At 44.5% G+C, this 16,690-nt stretch overlaps 1 protein-coding gene across 2 annotated transcripts in view; it reads right to left on the bottom strand.

Annotated features, from left to right (window-relative positions):
• The window catches only part of COL5A1 (collagen type V alpha 1 chain), a 243,899-nt gene that overhangs the window by 90,093 nt on the left and 137,116 nt on the right, over positions 1–16,690 (bottom strand). For both annotated transcript variants that reach the window (XM_030535663.1, XM_030535661.1), the window contains exons 12-18: positions 12,559–12,633; positions 9,803–9,895; positions 5,931–5,987; positions 5,385–5,438; positions 3,888–3,941; positions 2,895–2,948; positions 497–550 (exon numbers count right to left, since the gene is read on the bottom strand). In XM_030535663.1, coding sequence (XP_030391523.1) covers positions 497–550; positions 2,895–2,948; positions 3,888–3,941; positions 5,385–5,438; positions 5,931–5,987; positions 9,803–9,895; positions 12,559–12,633 — 441 coding nt within the window. The remainder of the gene's footprint in view (positions 1–496; positions 551–2,894; positions 2,949–3,887; positions 3,942–5,384; positions 5,439–5,930; positions 5,988–9,802; positions 9,896–12,558; positions 12,634–16,690) is intronic.

Raw genomic sequence — 16,690 nt, 5'->3', positions numbered from 1 at the left:
TACATTCTTGGGGAGGCAGGGGAGGCGGTTGCTTGCCAAAATAGTTGGCTTCTTGCTTAATTACAAAGCACACAGACAAATCCCATTTTTTTGGCTGCCTTTCCATAAACGGCATCATAAAAGCAGGTTTCGTTTCTTGCTTCTTTTCTACTTTTCTGGGGTTTGTTACCTCCTCCAAAAAGTCTGCTTCTGTGTCTTCAGAAGCTTTCAATGGCTTCCTGCCATGTGGACACTGTGGTTGGATGTTTTTATGACATGTCCTATGCACTCCTACAGAGATCTGTAATCCTCTAACACCGGCCAGCCCATGATGTCTCCCTCTCAGTTCTAACCACACTCCACGCAACTCCCAACAGCCTCAAAGCACCATATCACTCCCCCCACCCCAGTCCATTTGGGAGCTCAATAACCCTTTCTAATGTTACATGGACATTTTGTTTGTTTTTTTTCCTCTTTTTAAGATTGTCACCAGGATGCTGTGGAAATGAGAACTTACCCTGTGCCCCTTCTCACCAGGCAAACCAGCCAACCCATCAAAACCTCGGTCACCCTACAAGAAAAGACAAGGTTAGTCCAGATTTCTGTTCACTGTTGTATCTCTTTGCACTTTGATTAGTCTCTGGGCCAAGGAGGGATCAGTTTTATGCACAGGCAATGGATAGTGTTTCGGCTTCTTATCACAGCCCCAAGGACGTCAGAATTAGAGATGAGAAAATTCCATGATGTCATCTTACCCATCTCGCTGATTACTGCCATTGTCCATGTAATGATTTTTCCAGCCTATTTTTGTTTCTCAAGCAATGTGGCTTCCACCAATTTCCCTGGGGCAGTATTCTACTGCCAAACACATCGCCCTTTAGGAAAGTTTTTGAGATATTCAATCTACATTTTCACTGTCTAAATTTCATGCCATTACTAATCATAGCCCCTTGGTAGCAACTTAAATACCAACTTTCCCATGTCCATCAGCACCTCTGCAAATTCAATCTCTAAGCCCCCTCAGAAAGCATCCCACCTTTCTGGCCAAAGCTTTCCCTGTAAACCTGCTAGGGACTCAAGTGGAAAAATGAAACAAAACAGGAAACTGAGTTAATAAAATTAGGATCAAAGACAAGAAAGTTTATGGCCTAAGAAGAAAAATAGCCAGATCTTAAATCTGCTGACTTCACTTTGCAGTTTAAGTGGATGTTCCTTTCAATAAAGTGACTGAGGTTTCTGGTCTTATTTGAGAACCAAGAGGAAAGAAATGCACATCATAAAACTCCTATCCCTCTATTATTCAGCACCCTGGGTAGCCTCTGCCCTGCAGAGGTTCATCACATGAAGCTGGTGGGATTTATCTTATGCAAACCGAGCCTGTTGGAGGATCTCTCACAGCAGCACTTATCCATTGATGTTTTAATTCATAGGAAGAAGCCATGTGTAGGACTAAAGTTGGGAATTGCACCTCTGAGCTAAAACAGAGATCAGTTCAGCAGAGACTTGGTTGTGCTGGAACTAGCTGCTGGGGTCTGCAAAGTAGAGTGTATAAGAAACCAGTCACCTCACCAAGGAAAATCACTAGTTGGCATCACATTCTATGGCTTAGTCATCTGTAACTGTAATGTACTCTATAGTGCACCATGCACTCAGCAGCTGACCCCTTGCAACCCAGCTTCTTGCCCACAACCTGCTAGATAAATAGAAGCGGGGAGAAAGGAGGGCCTTATGCTTAAAGAGTAACAATAAACAGCCTGGGCATCCTTGGGCAAATCACACCAGGATCAGAATTTGAGAGGAAAACAAAAAGGGGGTATTGATTTTAGGTGCTTCCATCTATGATGCTGGACTTTGCACACCTCACCCATAAAATAGGTTCTGCTATCCCTGTGTAAGTGCTGAAGTTACTTGTCCCCAGCCACACAGTAAATAACAAAGTTGGGAATCCAGAAATCCTGTCTCCCGTCCTGCTCTGCCAGCCATTAAACACGCGCTCATGCTAATTTAACTTATAATGGAATTACAGTTGCACACCTCTCCTCCTGTTCTCCATCCCTCTACTTTATAAGTAGGAATAGTCTGTAATGCCAGAGCAATTTAAAGGATAAATCCACCCAGCAAGCAATCAAAGTTGCTTACACAAGATACATGAGCCGTAAGAAGATGGCTGGTTTTTTTTGTCAAGTTCTAGAGTGCCCCTTGAAGTCCACCCACAATAGAATTAGTCACCATCTCGGTTACTATTCATTATTCTGTTTTTCACATCTCCCTGGCATTCACTCCTCTGAGGGCAGTCAACACTCATTAACTTTACTGGATAAATGGTTTGCAGACTCCTTTCTCTATCAAGAAACTCCTATCTATTCCAGTTTTAAGTATCTACACAATGAACTACTTAACACTTCTAATATACAATTCCTTGGGCAAACTTTGTCTGCATTCAGTTTGGTGGAACAGCTCCTTTCTCGCTTGATAATAGCACAAGATGACAGGAAAGTAAGGGATTTCATCTCAAATATGATATTAAAATTCCACCACACACTTAGTAAGTTTTCTTACCCAGTTAATGGGTATTTTTCTGTAGTTCGATGTCATGACGTTTTCAACTGTTCATTGTGTGTTTTTCATAATTGGGATTCCAAAGTCTTTGCTCTTCAACCACACACAGAGAGGGAGCATATTTCTTACTCTAAGGAATTTTTTGGTTTAACAAACCTTGCACCAAAAATCTCTCATTATTTTTGTCTGACCCTGGTGACTCATTTCCACCTCTAATATTTCTAGCCTATGATTATACAGACACTGCTGGACCCTTCCCTTCCTAGTGGACTGAATTCCTTCTGCCTAGGGTCCATTTGGTTTGTGTTTGCAAGAGCAGACATGAATGCAAAGAGTATATAAATATGTAAAGCTACCTTTGGTCCTGTCTGCCCTGGCATTCCCCGGGCACCATCGCTGCCAGCACGTCCCTGAAAGAGAGGAAACGCAAAAAAGCTGAGCAAGACCACAGGGACATCTGCTCTTTGGCTTGTGGCTGAATGAAGTTTTATTTAAGTCAGAATCCACTGGCAATGGGACTGTTTCCCTTGTGGGGAGAAAATGACCATCTGTTTTTGTGGCAGCAGCAGCTCTATCTTTGCCTGGCTCTCTAACGAAGGGTACGATATAAAATGGTAGGGACCCTGGATGCCAGGACATGGCCATTGATTTAAAAGAGAAGACATGAATAAAATATCAATCAGCACATTGCAAGATATGTTAATTATGGCGTTCACAGATTGTAATGAGTTAAAAATCTTATCAGTAACCCAGGAGTGGGTCATGCAAAATAATTTCTTAATTCTCCCACCAGCAAACAGAGCTGATGCTCCAGCATGCAGGTTTAAGCTCAACCTCTTAACGTGCACCTATAGAGATGTGTGCACAGGGTATGAGTACAAAGTATGCTATCTCCTGTATGTATCCCATGGGTCTGATCCTCCGCTCACACTAATGAAAATCAGGAGTAAGCCAGTGATTCCAATGGAGTTACAGCAAAAGCAGTGAGAGAGGATCAGGCCCAATGCATGCATGCAGATATATTTTGGACTGGACCATATTGGAGAAGATGGGAAGCATGGAATAGAATGGGAAATGCACCTCACCCCATCATCCCTCTCTTTATGCCTTAGGACCATTAGGCCTCTCCATTATATGTATATAAATTTAGAGGTATTGGGAGGCCTCCCTGTTACAGATATCTGCCATGCACAGAAGCCCATAGGTGGGTCTGTGACATAGGGCAGCTAGTCACCCGCAATGTATCGCCTTCTCAGGGACACTCTCATTGCCCCCTCTCCCTCAGCAGTTGCTTGGCAGCAGCAGGAAGCCGATTTCAAATACGTCAGAGAGTTTCTGAGTGCACCTACCCTGCGGCCTGGTTTTCCTGATGGGCCTGGGGGGCCTTGAGTGCCTCGTGGACCCTGCAATAAGTTGAAGAGAGTGAGGAAAAAAACCAAAGCAGATGATGATACACCATATGCATGTTCTCCAGAGGACAAGACCAAGACACAGGCCCTCTCTAGCCAGGCCTGTTTGGTGCAGCTAAAAGAACTGTTAAGTCCTATCTTGCCATATCTTTTCAACTGGGCAGATTTACAAAGATATTTAGGTGCCTAGAGATGCAGATCGGTACCCAGGGGGATTTTAAAAAACACCAAAGTGAATTAGGTGCCTACCTCCCATTGAAAATCCATTGAAGTTCATCACCTTATCTACAGATAGGGTTTATAAAACCCTATCTGCGGGCTTAAGTGCCTAAACCCCTTTGTACATCTGGCCTAATGTAAGCAGATGTATAAAGGCAGATCCATGCATTCCTCAGGTGGCTCAGAGGAGATAAAAGAACAAGTGTGGAAACCAGAGAAGGAGAGGAGTAATGTACCAGCTAAGACAATGCCACTAGCAAAGGTCACAGGGATCACAGGACATGTGACATTAACCTCACTGGACAGAGTACTCCGTACATCAAAAACCAGCGAGGTCCATTGTGCAAGGGATGAGGACAAGAAACTCCCATTGTGTCATGAGGACTGATTGGTGTGTCCCCAAAGGGAAATCTTAATCATGTGAACTGTTCCACACTTGTTGCTGACTCCATGTTCTGGAGGCAAATCCTTCAGTCCTTACTCGAGCTTTGCACTGTAAAAAATGGGAGTTTTGCCTGAGCAGGAGCTACGAACTAACTAGGGGCCTTCAGGATTTCTATACTGGACCTACTGCCTGCATTATGAAGGTGGGACCTCCAAGAATCCTGTTGCATCTTGTATTCAGTGTTTGCCCAGGCTGTGTGGATAGACTGATTCCAGTGGAAGCACTGTCAGCGATGAAGGTAAAATCACGAGGTTTAGGCTGATACAGGTTTAGAGGTGCTGGTAGGCAGAATAGACAAGAGCACTATTTTCCTCCCTTCTTACCCAGGTGAAGCAGCATGGCATGCTGAGAGCATGATTCTCCATCCACACCACTGAACCTGGTCAGCCCATCCCAGAATCTTACAGGACTTAAACAGGGAGCAAAATGCTCTATGTACTGAGTGGTAGATTTGCCTGGGAAAAGATGAAGAAGGAGTTAAGGGCTTTCAGGATTTGATTTCCTGGATCGTCAGTACTGGCATCTCCTTAGAAGGCAGGCAATGTGGAATATTCCACTGTCTCAGGATCTCTCAGCTCTGTATTTGCATACTCAAATGCCCACTTAGGTACAGAACGTATTTTCATATCTGTCCAGTTTGGTTCACCCTTTAGAAAGCCTGAGTTCTTCCTCCACGTGGGCCACTATAAGAGCCCTGGTTACAGGCTTAGTAGCTTTAGACAAGAGCTCACCATTACCCCCTTTTGAAAATTACGTGATTTTCTCATACGCACCTGAGGCCCAAGGTCTCCTGGTTCACCTTTTAGTCCTCCGCTGCCTGGGGGTCCCTACGGATGCACAATTCTGTTAGGTTAAGCTTTGCCATGGACAAGACTTGAACAATGTCAAGAAAGACCCATTAACCCCCAGGACCACGAGAGTTGACTGGGAACCCACACATTAGAATAACAACGGCTCCAGCAATTAGAGTCTGGGTGCTGAAACAAGCACTCTTCCAGGAGTGCGTGGCCATGTTTGGTGCACTGCCTCTCTGCCACAAGGTTTCATTCACAGAAGATGACAAGGACCTTGGCTGACATGGGGGAGCGCAGGGAAGCTGTGACAAGATTGTTTGCCCCAAAGCAGTATGCACATCCAAATCCTTACACAGGGGCATGGGTAATGAGCAGAGGCCAGAGAGCAGGTGCATAAATGTGTGTGTCAGCAAAACGAAGGCCCTCTGACAATCAGGGCACTAATAATATCAGAGATCCAATTCCAAGGCAGTGCCTTGGTGTCAGCTTTGCCTTCTTGTCCTCAGTGTTTGGCTACTTACTTACCACAGGGCCTGGTCTTCCAGTAAGACCCATAGGGCCAGCAGGTCCTCTCAATGCCAGCTGCAACAGAAAGAGAAAATCATCCAGTTTCCTCTACATCCTACTGCCAGACACAACCAAAGCCAGCAAGACCCACACCTTGTGCTGTCACCAGCAAAGGCTCTACACCACTGGGACCAGAAATCTTGCACAGTGGGCCAAAATCACTAGTGGCAGATGCTGGTGCAACATCATTAAGGCCAATGGTCTTTGGCCCAGTGTGCATAAAACAAATCATGTGTCCAATGCATGCAAAGAGGCCCAAATTCATCCCTGATACAACTTCCTTGACTTCAGTGCAGTTAGACCAAGAACGAAGGTGCCCCAGACAGCCTAGTACAGATATGGAGTATTAACTCTCCCTACGTGCTCCTACTGAACAGAACGTACATTGTTTCCAGCATATGTGTATGACCATTTTTGGAGACAGTGTATGTTTACTCTGCAGGACACAGAGTGTACCTTATGTAGGGAAGACTGTCTCTTATGCAGAGACTATAACCTGTCTTGATAGATAAATGTGTACATATACACATGAACACTAAAGGCCTGTTCCTTAGTTGATGTTTGACCTCCGTAGAGCTATGCTGATTTACACTGATTGTCCTTATTTTCCTTGATGGGCACTATGTCTGTCCTTTTCCAGTCTTCCTGAATCTCTCCTATCTTCCACAGCTTTTCAAGGATAATCGCTAATGGCTCAGATATCCCCTCAGTCAGCTCCTTGAGTATTCTAGGATGCATTTCATCAGGCCCTGGTGACTTTAAGACTTCTAATTTGTCCAAGTAATTTTTAACTTGTTCTTTCCCTATTTTAGCCTCTTCTGATCCTACCTCATTTTCACTGGTATTCACTATGTTAGACATCCAGTCATCACCAACCTTCTTGGTGAAAACCAAAACAAAGAAGTCATTAAGCACCTCTGCTAGTTCCACATTTTCTGATATTATTTTCCCCCTTCATTGAGTAATGGGCCTATCCTGACAGTTCCATTTACAGATTTTTTGCTGTTTAATATTCTCATAAATAGAATAGCAATTCAACTTCATTTTTTTTTAAACCCAGTCATTAAAAAGCCATATAGCCAGCACCAAGTCGATAATTTTCACGGCAGGTAATGGGACTGTCCACACTTTATAACACCACTTGGACAATTTGTTCAATTGCAGTAATTCAATACTTTAAAAGACTGCTAATTATGTCCGTGCTCCAGTAATTAAAATCTACCCGTGCCTGCACTTGTAATGAAATAAATATTACACAAATGTTAGATTATTTATAACTTTTATTTATTTTACCACTGCCCAATAAAAACAAGCTGCTCTGAAATACTGCCAGCTGGGACAATATTTGGCTTCTTTACCAAGAATCAAATTTCAGGGGAATATCACTTTAATAATGTAATTAACCAAAAACAATAGAAGACAAATCTACCCATCTCAGGATTCCCTTTCCTCTCTCAGCCTCCTCAAAACTCTTTCAGCCTTCACCACAGAAGACTTTGATCTCAATTTTCTTATTAATGATCCCAGTTCAAATGGCAAGGTCTGTACGCAGGGTACAGCTGGTCAGGGTAGAGCTGTTTCTTCCCCGCTCCTCCTGCGGAAAATTTTAACTTTTCATCGGAAAACCATAAACCGTGTGCTTGTTCCCCCCCTGCTCCTATTTTCGCCAACTGATAACTGAAAAAGTTTGGTTAAAAACTGAATGAAAAAAATCAGTTGGGGGATTCATGGTTTTTCAAAGAATAGTTGAAATATTCCCCAGGGAGAGGGGGAAAATGTCCTTTTTCAGTTTTTGTTTTTTTGTCAAAAAGGAAAAAAAATCAAAAGTTTCACAGAAAAACAGACACTTTCCCCCCAAAAATAATTTAGTCAAAAAGCCCATTTCCCATGAAAACAAGTTTTAACTAAAAGTTTTTAAACTAGCCCTAACACTGGCATTAAGTAGGCATTGGTTAGAAACATGATCCTCCGTGTCTCCGAAAGGAAATTGAAGAGATGGGGAAACAGGGTAGTTTGTAGTACAGTGCCCTTTTCTGGAGATACAGCCTCGTATTAATAAAACTGAACTGATCGTAAATCTGAAACTGAATGGGAGCCCCAAACCCCCCACCCACGCCAATCTTTTCATTAGGAGTCATAAAAGAAGGGAAATCTGCCATCGGGTTAGATGGACATTTTTATGGACCTGATTTCATTAAATCATGTAATATCTTTCTTTTGGGCCACTGCATCAAGCATGCCCCAAGCCTGTAGCTAAAGGCAGCGTTAACAGCTTAGCAGTAACACAAGGGCGGCACCTAATTTTCATGCACACGGCTATATTCTGATCTGGATTCCATGCTGGCACAAGGGACCAAGAACCTCCTTTTTAATCCCGTGCCTAAACTATCTGGCTCCTGGGTCCAGGTGTGTGGAAACAAGCAGAGCTGTGCACTCAGTCCCTGCCTATAGCAGGGAGGAGCGAGAAACGAGTGAAAACCTGGGTTCCATACCCAGTGCTCAATGGCTGGGGCCGACCAGTCAGTGCAGGGGTACATGTGCAGGTGCTGATAATTTGCAGCCAGAACAGGCCAGCACCAAGACTGTGTCTACACTACGAGCTAGGAGCGTGAGTCTCTTGCTTATGTACACATACCCCAGGAGCTCAATGAACGTGAGTATAAACAGAAGTGTGACTGCAGCAGCATGGGTAGTGGCAACGGAGGCATGGCTGAGATGTGCCAAGTACATACCCACTGGTTTCAGGCTAAGTCGTGCCTCCGCTGGGGCTCCCTATGCTGCTGTGGCCACAATTGTACTGACACTCACACTAGTCTGATGAGTGCTAGCGCAGTATATGTACAAGAACTGGGAAATCTCATCCCTATCTTATAGCCTAAATTACTACCTCCCGTGAGGAGGAAGCAGGGAAGGGATTGTGCCTCAGAGGGGTGTCCCTGAGCACACTACCTTCTTGGAGTACTCCTGAGTGGGTGCAGTTTACACGCCAGCCTTTGTTCATGGCTGCGTCTAAAGCCACAATCTAATCCCTATTTATGGAGAATCTCTCACATTCTTAAATGGATTTCCTTGTGCCATAATGCATCTAGTGGGTTTTCACTTCGCACAGGCAAATGACAGTTTTCTCTCACACAAATGCTCATGGAAAGTGAGTTTCAGCGTTGTATTCGCTGGAAGCAAAGTTTTCATTTGAACATGTGAACATTTGGGCCTTAAGGGCCTGCATGTTCATCCAATTAGGGAGCAGATATAATATTGCGGGACACGTGTGACCAATCAGAGGTAACCAATACAGCTCGAATAACAAACTCAGATAGGGAAGTTTCTACAATAAATCCACAGGATTCAATATATGTAAAAAAATATTTGCAAGGATACTCATCACATACTTTCCAATGACTACATTAAAAGAAATTATGATCTGCTGGCTGACATTCATGGAGCTGAGAAACAACTTACATCTGTGACATTCATTTATTTATTGAGAGTGATATACTCAAAAAATAAAAAAAAAACATAGAAAACTTTGGCCGGGGGTTTTGAGCACAAAGAATCAAGTCTTGTAAACAGCAGAACTCCACTGAAGCCCACAGATCTACGCCTATTTACATTAGCAAAGGATTTGGTCCAAAAGGTGTGGGGGCATTTTGAACCATAGTTTTGGGTTTGGCCCATCTCTAGCTGTTATTGATAGGCCAAAGTATGCTAAGATGGCTATCACACAGGGGTCACATTATCATGCCCGGTACAAAATCAAAGCCAATGTTGAGACACATCACCTGGGTGCATTTCTTCCAATGGCACCAGAGAAAAGAGACATCCCCACTTACCCTGGCCTGTTGCAGTATAGCTTGAGCTTGGGATTCCTGTGCTGAAACGAGAGGTCCTTTTGAGCCACCATCTCCTCCCCCAGTAAAGCGGAACTGTAAGGAACAAGATGCATGTGACTGTGCTGCTGTCTATTCCCTCTCTCCCTCACCTGACTTCCTATAGCGTTTCTATTCCGCCTCGCTGGATTGGCGAGCTCAGCTCAGTCACTGCCCTACTGATCTCTGATGAATTTACTAACTGCCACACTTGTCTAGCACCCTCTCTCAGAGCCCTGTGACATTCACTTCTGATGGGAAAACCAGACAGGTGATCTGTCTTATTTATGGTACAAGCCACGTTCTTCCCAGTTAAACACCTGCAAAGTAAATCACTGAAGTTCAAAACAATCCATGGACAAAATGCATGAGATCATGATACATGCCAGGGGTAGGCAACCTATGGCACGTATGCTGAAGGTGGCATGCGAGCTGATTTTCAGCGGCACTCACACTGCCCGGGTCCTGGCCACCGGTCCGGGGAGATCTGTATTTTAATTTAATTTTAAATGAAATGTCTTAAACATTTTAAAAACCTTATTTACTTTACATACAACAATAGTTTAGTTCTATATTATAGACTTATAGAAAGAGACCTTCTAAACACATTAAAATGTATTATCAGCACACGAAACCTTAAATTAGAGTGAATAAATGACGACTCGGCACACCGCTTCTGAAAGGTTGCCGACCCCTGATATATGCTTTAAAACCTTAAGAATTCATCATCAGCTCAAAACTTTAAAGCCAGAACATTCATAGGCCTGATACTCTCCTCCCAGCTGCTCTTGGCCAGGAAAGCCCTGCAGATGCGATTGCATGAGCATGGGAACAAATCACTTGGCTTTAGTCTCCAGTTTGCTAGAGTACATAGCCTATGTTTCTAGCACAAGGCCTATAGGTTTGCTCCTGTGTTTTAAAAGCTATTCCCGAGATACTAGCTCCCCATGCCAGGACACCTGACATTTGCTTAGAAAATAGGACACAGTCCAAACATGTAAACATTTGAGCTTGGATTAGTCCAATTTACAGCACCGTATGAGGAGATAACAACAACGACATTGGGCCAGCGGTATGCAGGCAGAAACGCCCATTGCTGGATGCGTTTGCTGTGCCCCGCAGCTTTGCGTGGTGCTTTCCCTCTAAGGGATCTCAGAGCACTTTCCAAACACTAATTAAAAACTTTTCTACAGTGAGGGGGCAGGATGCATGGTTTTTATATCTATTTTATGGCAGGGAGAAAGGCAGTGGCTCAGATTTTGTCCAGTGCCGAGGTATGCTTCAAAGAGTAGAATTCAGCCCATAGTTTATAAAGTGTTTTGGGATCCTTTGGTATGGAAAGCACTCGAAAATGTAAGCTGTTGTTATTGGACATGCCTTCTGTTGGGACATTATTTTCCTGAACTTCAGGAGGACTAAGGCTCTTCCCTCCTCTGACATCTCTGAACCTATGTTCCTGTAGCAATACCTTGTTACTGGCCTAATTCCCAATGCCTTTAGAGCATTCCAAGAGTGAAACTGCAGACCAGCTGTAGGTCCTAGTTGTTAATGTTGCTTCACCTGGGTTTCACCTCGGCCTGTTGCATAGCGAGAGGCAATGAAACCAAGTTCCAACATGAACTTGGCCAACTGAACCAAACCCGACAATTTACGAGCCCAGGGTTGATTACTTTATGGGCCAGAAGAGGTATTGTAATGGCCAGCTAAACATTGTAACAATGTTGTGCAGTTGGCCTTAGCAGCACTAGGCTCCCTGCCAGGAACCTACCCTCCCATTTGGAACCTCTATAAGTGCACAGTAGTTTTTATTTAAGACTCTTCTCTTAGTACCCAACTGCTTATTTTCCAGCCGCTAGGCTCCTTTGGGTTCTGTCACATCAAAGCAGAGACAAAATACACTCATCATCATTCCTTTGGTGTCCCGGGACCAAGAGGGCTGGCTCAATGCTTGCTCAACTGGCATCTAGAAAGAAGAGTGCCACGATCTTCAAAAGTGACTAGTTCATTTTGTCGCCTACAAATGTTGGCTGTCCAATTTGAGACCCCTTTAAATGGCCCTGAATTTCAACACTTTCCCAAATTTCAGACAGGTGTTCAGCACTTTCTGAAAATTGAGCCCACTTTAGGTGTCTCAAGTTGGGTCCAGCAGAATTGAAGCACTTGAAATCATGGGTCAATTTAGAAATTTTTAGCCTACTTACCCATTTCTTTTCCCATATGAAGAGCTCACAGCATTTTACAAAAGGTGGGTAATAATTTACATAAGACCGGCCATACTGAGTCAGACCAATGGTCCACCTAGCCCAGTATCCTGTCTTCTGACAGTGGCCAGATGCTTCTAAGAAAATGAACAGAACAGGGCAGTTATCAAGTGATCCATCCCCTGTTGTCTAGACCCAGCATCTGGCAATCAGAGGTTTAGGGACTCCCAGAGCATGGGGTTGCATCCCTGACCATCTTGGCTAATAGCCACTGATGGACTTCCATGAACTTATCTGATTCTTTTTTGAACCAAGTTACAGTTTTGGCCTTCAAAATGTGCCTTGGCAATGAGTGCCACAGGTTGCGTGTTGGGCGTCTATTCCACAAAAGGGGAAAGAGGGTCACAATGAGGTGAAGTAACTCCCCCAAGGACAGAGAGGGTGTCAGTAGCAAAGTGCAGGACTCCTGATTTCCAGTCTTCAATATTAACCATGCCCTTTTGTTACAATTGTACTTACAGGCAGCATGAGCATTGTCCCTGGTGGTCCTGGTAACCCATCTGCTCCTGGAAGACCTGGCCGGCCAGGAGGTCCCTACAAAGGGAAGAAATAAAGAGAAATCACTAGAGCATGTATGTATATATTATTTAATGCAATCTTCCTTACCGGTTGCTGTAGCCGGAAGGGCCTTTTCTTCTTGTTAGCCTTGGCAAAGACAAGAACACTCAGATATATACACATTTTGATGGTATCCAGATCGATGGTAAGACTGGCGGCATAGAGATGTTTACAACGGCCTGTAGTGTGTTGCTTAAACACATATGGTATTCCTTAGTAATTCCATCGCCCTGCTCCCTTCCCTCCATAGTTTCAAGTCAGCCATGAGCAATTTTCAGATGAACAATAAAAGCCTTTGCAATGTTCCAGATCAATGCTATGAATCTTTAGTTGAGCATATTAAATCCTATTAAAACCGTATATAAAACCTGGTGTAACTCAGAGCAGTGAAGCAGAAATGCATCGAAATGTATTTATTCTTCCACATGTTTAATTGCCTTGTTCATTACTTTCTATTCATTGTTTTTTGGTGTTTTTTTGTCCTACCAAAATATTTCCATCTGCCTTGGGCCAAACAATCAGCTGGTGTAAATCAGCAAAGCTCCACCGACTTACGAGTCGATTAGCTTGATTTCACTCTATAGGAACAACCTAAGCATTAAACGTTCTACAGATGAAACTCTAAATAACAACATAGATCCAACTTTCCTAAAACAGTCTCCAGATTATTTGCACTCACAATTCTGTGCCTGCAAAAGAGTCCAAATTTTCACAGACATCCAGCAATACAGCACGCAAATGAGGACGACATCTAACTACTCAAGGTGCATGCTTAATTACAATTTTCCCATTAGCATGCAAAGCTGTGGGCATTGTAGACTCGATCCCATCCTATGAAGTCAACAGGAGTCTTGCCATTCACTTCAATGATGGCAGGATTGGGCCCTATCTGAGGAACATTTCTAGTTTCAGGTGTAATCCATCATCCTCTTGCAGTTACTTAATAAGGTCTCATATTAATTTTACTTTTCCCCTCTTCTTAAATGAAAGATGCATAAATCCCCCTTGGGAAGTTCTCTAGAGCAGGATAGGTGAGCTGCACCAGCCATTCTGAGCCCTTAAAAATACGGTCTCTCTGAGTATGTGCAAAGAGTTGCTTTTTCTTTTTTTGCGCCTGTCTGATTTTGTATGTCATGGATGATATTATCTGTCTAGGCTCTTCCTCCCCCCACCAGGAGGAGCTGAAGAATCTGAATTCTTGAATGGATATACAAGAAACACAGACTGGAGTCTTGCTCATTCTAATTCTCGAATCAATGATCTGCAAACACAGTCACCCTCACCCCAGGCAAACACCAAAACTATGACACCATCACCCTGGCACAATGAGTCACCTTTCTTGTGATGAATTGTACTGGAGTGCCTAGAGATCAGGTGCTGCGGATACATGTAATAAGAGACGATCTCTGCTACAAAGAGCTTACTATGTAAACAGAGAAGACAAAGAGAGGGTGGTGATGGCTGGGGGAGAGACAGAGGCCCAGAGAAACTAAAGGTAAAATTTTCCAGTTTTGAAAGCAGCTCAGGACCAGATTTTTAAAGGCATTTAGGTACCTAGCTCCCACTGACTTTCAATCAGATGTAGGCTCCTACCTGACTTAAGTCACTTTTGAAAATGAGATTTCGGGTATGTCTACACAACAATAAAAGACCCATGGCATGACCGTGGCAGGTCTAAGTTAGCTGACTCGCGTTCGTGAGATGCAGGCTGTGGGGTTGTAAAACTTCAGCGCAGACATTTGAGGAACAAGAGTCTCAGAGCCCAGGCTCCAGCCCACACTGCTGTTTTGTAACCCCGTCTCCTTAGCTCCAAGTGCCAGAGTCAGCTGACCCGAGCTCTCAGCCTCAATGCCCTGGGTTTTGTTTATCGCACTGTAGACGTCAGTTAGGTGCTTTGAAAAATATATCCCAAGTGATTTGCTCAAGGTCACTCAGTGAGTCTATGGTAGAACGGGGAACTGAACCCAGGTGTCCTGCTCTTAGTTCTGTGCCTTAAGCACCAGGCCACCCTGCCTCCTTACATGCTCTATGTACTTTATCTATTTTTGTATTAGAATACACTTCTCCTCCCCAGGACCGCCCAGAGGATTCCAGGGGCCTGGGATCTTCGGCAGCGGGGGGCCCCCGCTTCGGTGGTAATTCTGCAGCGGGGGGGTCCTTCTGCTCCAGGACCCGCCACCGAAGTGCCCCGAAGACCCGCGGTGGGGACCCCCACCACCGAATTACCGCCGAAGCGGGACCCGCTACCGAAGCGCAGCTAGGTCTTCAGGGCACTTCGGTGCCGGGTCCTGGAACGGAAGGACTCCCCGCCGCCGAATTACCGCCGAAGACCCGAAGACCTGCCGAAGACTTCGGTGGCGGGTCTCACTTTGGCGGTAATTTGGGGTCAGGGGGACCTTCTGCCCCGGAGCAGAAGGACCCCTCCCCGGCGAAGACCGAGAGAGGAACAAGCTCCAGGGGCCTGGGCCTCGTGAGAGTTTTCCAGGGCCCCCAGAGCGAGTGAAGGACCCTGCTCCAGGTACCCCGAAAAACTCTTGTGGGGGCCCCTGTGGGGCCCAGGCCAATTGCCCCACTTGCCCCCCACCCAGCTGGCCCTGCTCCTCCCTCCCTCCCTTTTCACATTCTCTCTGCATTGTGTGTTTGCGTGGTTTTTTTTTTAAACTCTATTCACTCTTGTTTCCTTGGATTTCTTCCCTCTCTCTCCTGTGCTCGCTCTCTCCCCCTTTCTCATAAGGGCACCCAATACCAGGCCAGTCCAATTTTCAAGCCCATGATTAGTGAGTCCACAATTAAGGAAAACAAAACTGCCCAACCCTACCCTGGACTACACATACACCAGCTAGACTATTTAGATACTTGCTGCCCCGTAATTAGAGGCACTGGAGAACATTACAGATGAAGAATCCAGGGTTCGCATCACCCTCCAACTGACCCAGAATAATAACACAGCTTGAAAACCTGCAGTAAACAGCCACTACAGCCAGTGATTTATCAGCAGAAAACACAAGCAGTCCCCTCAGCTGCTGGAGGCAGGCTGCATATCAAATCCACCTATCCATTTTTCAAGACTAGCTCACGATGTTACTTCCACTTTGTTTACTTAGCCACTTAGACACAGGAGTCCCTGACTCAGCTGATGAGGAGTTGACAGGTAAACAGTCCCATCTGTTGAATTAAAAGCACAATAAATAATTTAGGCCAGAATTGTCTTCTATCATAAACTCTTTCTCTCCACTTCGCCCCCACAGTCCTGATGTATGATTGATCAGCTCTGGGTTTGTTTCTCACTCTTCGTGTATTCTGTCAAACGAGTGTTGATAAAATGTTAATACACAAGCATGTTTGTCATGGGGGGGGGTGTATTTTCAAAATACTTCAAATTTAAATTCAGTTCAGTTTTCCAAAGGCTTTTGAGTAACTTTAAAAGAAAACTGTTGCACACCAGTGTAAATTGGGGTGGCTCCAATGAAGTCAATGCTGCTATGCCAATTTACAACAGCTAAGGAGTGTTGTAAAGCTTCATACTGCTTGAAAAATGCTAATGGAATATGGACGCTGGTCAGGATTTTAGCCTAATTTTTGGGGCCACGAAATTTGGTCCAGAAATCTCAAAGGATTAGATTTCTGACACTTCCATTGCTGGCCCAAATGTTTGTGAGAAAAGCCTTTCAATCGGTATTTCAGCACTTCAGAACCAGTTGCCACCTGAAACCTGGAAGAAGGGCACCCAAGACCTTCCGACAAACATTTCAGAACCACAACAAAGGTCTGAGACCCAGATGCAGTGCCTGCGTAGCCAATGGACATTTTAGCATTGGCCTCAATGCTACCCTAAAAGAGGTGCATGGGGGTACAGTCTCAGGGCCAGATCCCCAGCTGCTGTAAATGAGTGTAGCTCCACCTACTTCAATGGAACTTGGAGACAGTATGCTAGCTACGGATCTGGCCTATTATTCTATTTCGTTCTCTATTCCATGGCATAGTGTGTAAAAGGGTAGAAGCATCCAGGGTGTTATCCAACTAATTAACACAT

The sequence above is a fragment of the Gopherus evgoodei genome, chromosome 16 (assembly GCF_007399415.2).
Source record: "Gopherus evgoodei ecotype Sinaloan lineage chromosome 16, rGopEvg1_v1.p, whole genome shotgun sequence".
Classification (NCBI taxonomy): Eukaryota; Metazoa; Chordata; order Testudines; family Testudinidae; genus Gopherus; species Gopherus evgoodei.
The sequence above is the reverse complement of the archived record's forward strand: the minus strand, read 5'-3'. Positions and strand labels throughout refer to the sequence as shown.